The sequence below is a fragment of the Cryptomeria japonica genome, chromosome 4, assembly GCF_030272615.1.
Source record: "Cryptomeria japonica chromosome 4, Sugi_1.0, whole genome shotgun sequence".
NCBI lineage: Eukaryota > Viridiplantae > Streptophyta > Pinopsida > Cupressales > Cupressaceae > Cryptomeria > Cryptomeria japonica.
Window position 1 is genome coordinate 470,637,901 of NC_081408.1, and position 9,181 is coordinate 470,647,081.

The following is a 9,181-nucleotide window of genomic DNA, read 5'->3' on the forward strand; positions in this document are numbered from 1 at the left end:
GGTTATCATACTTAGCTTCACAGGTGCAATCCTTCATGATAACATTTTTGGCATGCCCAGTGGGACTTGTTCAGCTGTCTTAGCTCAATAAAGCTCCATTTTTACTATTGTTTTGGTATTTGCAACAATATTACAACCTTTTGAGGTTTATTTTAAAGTACCTGGCAACTCTAATTTCTGGTTTTTTTAGCAGATCGATTATTGATAGCACATTAGAAAGATATAGACAAGGCAAAGTGCAGATCTGGTTGAACATACAAAATTACCACCATCATAAAGGAAGAGCAGAACAGTAAGCAAGATAGAAAATTCATAAATTTTAATTCTGCCTACTATTCCCCATTCTCAACCTCTCCCTAATCTTCCTAATCCTCAGTTTATTGCTTTTGCAATTCGTACTAATCTTTTATTTATAGTCTTTACAACTCAAATACCCATTATCCATAATCCACCAGTCAATCCTCCATTAAACCCACCAGTGGTTCTAATGGCCCAACTAGGATTATATGCATGTGTACCATTCAATGGGGGCAGCCCATTGAATTTGCCTCAGCACAATAGCATACTGATTACTACCCTAAAAAATCTACCTATTTTTATCGATGAAGATCATACTATGCCAGTAGAACACATAAGGGATGTGGCATCCCTGTGTGGTGTTCATCACGTAACAAAGGAGAATGTGGATTTGAGGCATTTAGTAGCATCAAAAAAACTCCAGTGGTTCAGAGGTTTGCCTGTCAATTCTGTTGGATCATGGGATGACTTAGGAGACAAGTTGACTAAGCAATTTTTAGATAAGTCAGATCACCTCTCCTTCATGGAACAAATGACGACCATTAAAAGAGCTCCACAAGAGGAGATGAAAGATTTCAAATTTCATTTTTTAGAGAACCTAGGATCGAATACCAGCAACGGTAAGACCTTTAGCAAATCATGCAATTTTGTATTATCTTAGGGCAACTAATAGTGATATTGTTGTTATGATGCAATCTATGGGTGGAGTAACATTACCTGTAGCATACGACATAGCCATTATAGTAGAAAATAACCTTATTCAGGCAAGTAAAATTGCTCCTAGGCCTCCTATGCCCATTTTTCCTTATATTTAGCCATTAATGCCTTTACAGGTACCCCCTATAGCCCAAATACCCATTGTTGTAGCACTAGGTTTTCAGAATTTTGCTCAGAAAAATGTTGTTCCAGCAAACATAGAATTGCAAGATCTTAAGGGTACCTAAGATAGGATGGCAAATTACTGTAGACTATCGACAATGATTTAGTAAGCCTCAAGAATCAACAAAGCCAAAATTATAGACCTTATCAAGCCCATTATTAGCCTAATAGGCCTAATTACCAAGCCGATCCCCAGAATCAGAGGAGGAACTATAATAACATGCCAAACCAGTAGTATAATCAAAATAATGCTAGTTCCTCAAAGGAGATTGTGCCTATGCAAAATAATTTGGCACAAGATGGGTGTTTTCCATGCCAACAAGATCACAACCAAGCATCCTATTTGAATTCAATGCATTCTTAGTCACACGCTTTAATGGTTCAAAATAATGTTGTCTTTTAAAGATGCAGGAACTGACGAGGAACCAGAAGGTCCTAAGATTGTTTTGATGAATTGGCAAGGTAAATAATTTTGTGGGGTTAATCACCCACAAGTACAAAATTGAGCTTATACACCTTGATTGCAGCCAACACAAGGTGAAAAAAGAGGGCTATTGACATAGGACAACAAGCTGCAAATCATCAACAACAAACTGCAAATAATCAACAACAAACTAATAAAGGCCAACAATAGGGTGATAAGTCAAAACATCAAGCTTCTACAAGTCAACAAGCTAATAACACACCTCTACCTATTCAAAATGTGTAAATACTACCAAGAGGCCAACCTACAGCAACTAAAGAACAACAAAAGACTCATTTTCAGCCTAGCGCAACAAAAGTAGAGCATGTTGTTCCAAAAGTACAACAAAAGGTTAGTGGTCCTTTTAATATTGTTGAATATATGAAAAAAATTAATGTTTCTATGTCTATGATAGATGCTTTGCATATCACCAGATAAAAGGACTTGTTGCAAGAAGCCTTAGCTAACTTGACTTTGACTAATGAGCCTCAGAAAGATCAGCCCAAATTTGTGCTTACCAATGATACTCAAGCCAAGAGTAACCAACAAGCCCAAACAACAAAACCTCCTCCATTTTATGTGACTTTGATAGTTGTCCAGCATAGGTAAATCATAATTGCATGATAGACTCAAGAGTTAGCAACTCAGTAATGCCCAAACAACTAGTTGACAAACTTGGTTGGTCATATGAGCCTATTTCTAAAGGAGTTGTCCAACTAGACAGAACAACAATAAAGATAGTAGGAGTTATCAAAGACCTTGGTTTGACCCTACATGCATGTCCCAATTTTGTAATCCCACGGGATATCTACATAACTGACCTACCACCATACTTTTCTATATGCTTATCTAGGGATTTCACTACTAAATTGGGAGGATATCTTTCCTCTGATTGGTCTCACATGTTCTTTAGAACCATATATGGTATTAAGGTGACCATAAAATCATAGTCTTTAGCCAATGAACATCTTGAAACCTACACTCCAAGTCCCATAAATGTTGATCTTCTTGTTCGTGACCATAAGAACTACCCAGTGTTCAAGACCCAAACACACCTATTGTGGACATACCTGATGTGATCTTGGATGAGTGGGTAGTTGAGAATAATGTGGAAGATCCTTTCAAGCACATGGATGAGGTAGGACTTGGTATTTATATGATTCATGAGGAAGGTATTATTGTCCCTAACCTTGAAAAAGATGACAGCCAGTAGAACCGACGGTCTGAATAGAAGAGTAATGAAGTTTGGCAACTTTGGTTTGATGGATCAAGAGGCAAAATAGGTGCTAGAGGTGGTGCTTTGCTTCTATCATCGGAAGGTAAAAATTACTACACTGCTTTCAAATTTTCTTTCAATTGTACAAATAATACAACAGAATATGAGTCACTTGCACATGGTCTAGAGTGGGCTAGAAAGAAAAATATTAAGTGTCTACAAGTTTTTGGTGATAGTGAATTAGTAGTGAACCAAGTAAGGAATATTAATGTGACAAAAAATGATTTTCTAAAGATGTATAAGCATAGAATCTAGGACTTGATTGAATATTTTGATGAATTTAATCTCTTATCAATACCTAGAAGTTAGAATAAAGAAGTTGATAGACTTGTTGGCTTAGGTGCTCAATTTGATATTCCAAAGGAGCTAGAAAATGTTGAGGTACAACAATATGTTAAAGTTGTTGTAAGGCCTTCAATTCCATATAACAATGAAAATTGGCAAGTTTTTGCTGAACGATATATATATATATTCAATTTTAAAAAAGAAGAATATTTATTTTTATTTTTTTTCATTATTATTATTATTATTATTATTATTATTATTATTATTATTATGTATTTTTAGGAGGCATAAATTGTCCATATTCTATAATATATATTTTCTTCTCAATTTTAAAACAATCTAGAAGCAACTTTATATATTATATATATTTTTCCTTATTATATTTATATAATTATTAATTGTAATTTTTATATAACAAATTTTAAATATATATAAATTACTTATATATAAATAAGATTTAAAATATAAATAAAATTAATTCAAATTAATTTATAATTTCATATATATGAAAAAAAAGACAAAATTAATAATTGTATAAAAAACTTTAAAATAAAATAAAAATTAAAAAATAATAACAAATATTAAATGACAAATAACTAAATAAAACTTCTTTTTAAAGAAATAATATAAGAATAGAATATATATTTTTTTTAAATAGGTGTTCTTTATATAGATTTCTTAAAGATAGATAATAATATATATATTTTTTAAATATACTTTCTTTATATAGATTTTTCAAATTAATTCATAATTTCATATATATGAAAGAAAAAAGAAAAAAAAAAAAGATTAATAATTGTATAAAAGATATTCTTTATATAGATTTCTTAGAATATATGCTATTTAAAAATATACCTTCTTAGAATATATGCTATTTAAAAATATACCTTCTTTATATAGAGATTTTTTAATTTAAGTATAGGTATAACTGCTAGTAATGAGTCAGATTTTATAAGGATGCACTTTTTGGGACAACCCGATTAAAACTTTTGGCTATATTTATTGGTTGGGCGCTCTTATTCTCCAAGAGTATACAAGATTTTTTCATTTCATTGTAGTGTAAAACAATTCGGAGGAATTTGCTTTTCAGTCGTTTCAAGAATTTCGAGGTCCTTGGTGTACTTGTGAAGAATTTGTAGTGAATTTGCAGTCTGTGAAGTTTTAGTGTGTGGAGGTTTTAGTGTGTGTCAGTTGGAAAGATCCAGAAAAGGAGGATGCCTGCAGCAGGGTTTGTGGCTCCTGGAGGAGTGGAGTTCGAGGCGCGGATAACGCCTTATGTGATCATAACATGTATCATGGCAGCAAGTGGAGGCCTCATGTTTGGCTACGATATTGGAATTTCAGGTAAGCTTTGGTCCTTTGTGAAATCTTTATTTTCAGTGAAAATTTTAGTTTAGTGCTTTTTTTTTCTATGATGAAGAAAATCTTTTTTTTTATAAGGTTTTTTTGAGTTTGAACTCTGATTTCTGGTGAACTGATGGAAATATTGGCGGAGACTGACTGTTGTTGTTTAATTTGTAGGCGGAGTGACTTCTATGAACGATTTTCTGGAGAAATTTTTCCCTGTTGTGTATCGGAAAAAGAATGAGATCCAAGACAACAATACTTACTGTAAATATGACAATCAGGGGCTTCAGCTGTTTACTTCGTCTCTGTATCTGGCCGGTCTGATAGCGACATTCTTTGCGTCGTATACGACCAGAGTATGGGGCCGGAAGCCGACCATGCTTATTGCAGGTATATTTTTCCTGATTGGAGTAGTGCTGAACGCGGCAGCTCAAGATCTCGCCATGCTTATCATTGGCAGAATTATGCTGGGATGCGGAGTTGGATTTGCTAACCAGGTAGATACTTTTGTTCACGATATTTTATTTATTTTTGCCTATTATCGGTGGGCTTTGCATTTTCTAATTTCGCTTTAAAGTTTGTCTTGCGTCTTTTTAGTGTTCTTGAGATTCCTAATTTTATTGTTATGTTTATTTTGTCAGTTTTAACTTCTCTACCCTTATGTTGGAGAAAACTTTAAGTTGCATTTACTTTCTATTTCTGAAACCCTTAGTATTTTTCAGGATATCTTTATATTCTGGTTGTTTTCGTTCTGTTCTGCGGCAAATTATCCACTTTTTTCGTCCTGTTTTCGACCATATATCTCCATATTCCTTTTCGAACGAAATCTTTTTCACATTTATTCTTCAAATATTGCCCTTTTTGAATATTATAGATTTTATTTCAGAGCCTAATTTACTCTGTTATTTGCCTGTAAATTAAAATAATTGACGGGCGGATAATTTCAGAGCCTGATTAGCCCGTTAATTATTTTTGTTTGCCTGAAAATATGCACTGAATTGAATTAAATTGACGGGCGGTAAATTTCATGATGCAGGCGGTTCCTCTTTTCCTCTCAGAGATAGCACCGACGAGAATCAGAGGGGGTCTTAATATTCTCTTCCAGTTGAATATTACCATAGGCATTCTTTTTGCTAACTTGGTGAACTACGGAACAGAGAAAATCACGCCTTGGGGATGGAGGCTTTCACTGGGTCTGGCAGCAATTCCTGCTCTTCTTCTTACTGTAGGTTCCATATTTATAGTAGAAACTCCCAACAGCTTGATTGAAAGGGGGCTCCTGGAAGAGGGTAGGGTTGTACTCAGAAAAATTAGAGGAACGGACAATGTGGACCCAGAATTCAACGAATTAGTAGAGGCCAGCAGAATAGCCGCATCAGTTAAACATCCATTCAGAAATCTTCTGAAGCGCAGAAACAGGCCTCAACTGATCATAACAATGTGCCTGCAATTCTTTCAACAGTTTACCGGTATCAATGCCATTATGTTTTATGCTCCTGTGCTGTTTCAAACTTTGGGGTTCAAAAACGATGCCTCACTCTACTCTTCAGTTATTACTGGTGCTGTAAATGTTGTGTCCACTTTAGTTTCAATCTATTCAGTTGATAAAGTTGGGCGAAGAGTGCTTCTGCTCGAAGCCGGAGTGCAAATGTTTGTTTCACAGGTAAATCTTTGTAGCCATTTTGCTGTGAATTGTAATCACATGTAACCAATTTTTTTTTCATTTTAATATAAAAAATTGTAACGATTTTGTTTTGAAATTGCAGGTGATCATTGGAATTCTGTTAGCAACAGGGTTGAAAGAGGACGAAGATATTTCCAAGGGCATGGCAATTGTGATAGTGCTTATGGTATGCACGTTCGTCTCAGCCTTTGCATGGTCATGGGGACCTCTTGCATGGCTCATTCCCAGCGAAACATTTCCACTAGAAACAAGATCCGCTGGACAAAGTGTCACCGTGTGCGTTAACCTTCTCTTCACATTCGTCATTGCACAGGCATTCCTGTCAGTGCTATGCCATTTCAAATACGGGATTTTCTTGTTTTTCGCTGGTTGGGTTTTAATCATGTCTACATTCGTCCTGTTTCTCCTTCCGGAAACAAAGAATGTGCCAATCGAGGAAATGATAGAGAAAGTGTGGAGACAACACTGGCTGTGGAAGAAGTATGTCACAGACTCTGATCTGATCGATGATGAGGACGGTGATGCCTATGCCAATCAAGAAACTGGAAAAGCTAATGGCAAGGCCTATCACAATTCTCAGTTATAATTTGATTTTACTGCATGATTAATTTTCAAGCTTACAGTTTTTTCTAAGCCTCCCGAATCGATCTACTCTGCATCTCCGATTTGAATGGCTGCTTTTCCATGTCTCTGACAAGGTGTAGAGCTTGAAATTAACCAAGCCCAACCTTAAATCAATTCTGTTCCCCTTTCCCTTCAAAGATACTGAACCTGTAAGAAGGGAACCAAGCTCAGTAGCAGGATCTTCAATATATATTTAGAAAAAGGGTTCAGAAACTGGATGCTCTTAAATATGTTAAAAAAAATTCAGTATTATATTTCTATACATGTATAAATAAAAGTGGACTGTGAAAGATTTCGTCACAGTATTTTGATTCCACATATACAAAAACAAGTTTAATGGTTGAAAAGAGGGTATTTTTCTATTTACATAGAAAAACATTAACATCTTTGGTAGAAACATTTTCCGTGAATCTGACATTAGCATGAATGCATGGATTGATTTTTTAGTGAACAGTAACATTAGTTTTATTCTAGCTTTTATTAACACAATGTAAATTTATAATGTGGGACCGTACAATTATGTATTAAAAGTAAAATAAAACTTTGATGTTGGGCGTTTAAATAAGTATATTTCAACTAATATACACTGATAAACATTCACGGGTTACGTAGTTTAATCATAGTTTACAGCATCAGTCATAAGGAAGTCAGGAAGTAAGTAAAATCATAAAAGAGTTGGTAAAATAATAAATTTCATTAAGTTCTATAATTCATATGATAGAAATGAGTTGTTTTAGATTAGATTGTGTGAAATTTTTTATTATAAACATTCAGGATCATATTCAGTGATCTCTGTTGATACCAAAAAATTTCATACAATCAATTCCACAAACAATTGATTTCATAAATCTTATTTCTTTATATAAGAAATATTAATGTACTTTTCAATACAACTTCTGTTTTACACACAAATACAAGTGAAAATGTCTGCATCTTATAAACTACAATAAGAGAGTGTAGGTAATTCTTATGTCAACAATATGAGTAAGATTTGACAAGGATAGTTTAGAATAGTATCACAAGCCAAGCTTAATGTTAGACAATGTCACTTGTATGCTTTTTCTCACATAAGGAAAATCTAGTGTTCCAAAATGTAAGGAAAAATGACGACTTTTGTTGTTAAGATCTTTGGATTCAAACATATCCACATGCACAACAACAATCTCATCCATTCATTTTGTCTCTATGCTTATCCACACATACACACTCAATGATCACAACACACCTCTATGTAATATTGTTCTACATACCACTTAACACCTTGTCATCATGCATTTGCACATCATTACTTTTACATATAACTTGACTCTACACATGGACACGCATGCCTACACTTTGATTTTTCCAACTAGAACTGTAGGAGTTTGACACTTGACAGTAGAAGATCTTGACACATTATGTTTTTTTTCACATGAAATTACACCATAGACATATGAAATGATAGCCTTTTATATAAATAATTATAAAAGTTAGAGAAGTTCCCATCAATCACTAGTTATCTACATAATTTTATGTAGATTTTATTGCAATATAATTACATCACAAAAGTCATGCTATTGAATGTGCATTTGGATGCTAGTCTAGAATTACTTATTAATATTATACAAATTCTATAGGTTATTACTTTAGCTTTAGGATTTGTCCTTTGATCCAACTAGGTTCAAACCATTGGGTATTTGATCTTTGATATTTTTAATTTGCATGCTATTTAAAATGCAATCACAAAAATAGTACAAAGAATTTTTCATCTACTTCTACATTTGAAAAATCTCATGGGCATCAAGAGAAGAGAATAATGAAGATAGATGCATACTTAAAGTTTAAAAAAAAAATTATTGTAGAAATGCAATACTAGGAGTTTTAAACAAATGACTTTATGACTTAACATTAGTTATAGTGCACCATCACAATATTTTTAGGATATAAGTAAACCTTGGCATTGTAGTATTCAAGGGTAAAATTGACACCTATTGGATAGTTGGACTGGAAATGATAGGGAGAACTATCACATTACAACTTTGAATGATTTTGTCAATTTTCTACAAGACAAGTGCTATATAAATCTTGTATGGATTTTGGAGTCTTATATAATGAGTTCCATAAATAGTTTACATGTTTATAAGAGGAAATGTTAGACTATCTCTACATCCTTAATACATTAATAGAATTAAAACCTCTTATTCATGCTATGATGAGAGAGAGAGAGAGCCCTACCTTCCTTCCTTGTAGAGACCTCCATATTATTAAAATAATAAATTTCATAATTATAACAAATTTTCACATAATTACACATAATTAAAAATAAACACTTTATCAATTAATCCAT

General features: G+C 33.4%; 1 protein-coding gene across 1 annotated transcript; it reads left to right on the plus strand.

Moving 5' to 3' along the window:
* The first annotated feature begins 4,180 nt into the window (after positions 1-4,180).
* LOC131066692 (sugar transport protein MST4) lies at positions 4,181-7,117 on the plus strand. The gene is made up of 4 exons (XM_058001529.2): positions 4,181-4,544; positions 4,722-5,044; positions 5,584-6,210; positions 6,314-7,117. Exons 1-4 carry the CDS (start codon positions 4,415-4,417, stop codon positions 6,815-6,817), a joined length of 1,584 nt encoding a protein of 527 aa, XP_057857512.2. The 5' UTR covers positions 4,181-4,414; the 3' UTR covers positions 6,818-7,117.
* Positions 7,118-9,181: the final 2,064 nt, after the last annotated feature.

Excerpts from the sequence above, each read along its gene's own strand:
- LOC131066692 (XM_058001529.2), top strand. The coding sequence starts at position 4,415 with ATGCCTGCAGCAGGGTTTGTGGCTCCTGGAGGAGTGGAGTTCGAGGCG. Across the intron at positions 4,545-4,721 it reads CTACGATATTGGAATTTCAG|GCGGAGTGACTTCTATGAAC; the intron begins GTAAGCTTTGGT and ends TTTAATTTGTAG. Across the intron at positions 6,211-6,313 it reads TGCAAATGTTTGTTTCACAG|GTGATCATTGGAATTCTGTT; the intron begins GTAAATCTTTGT and ends TTGAAATTGCAG.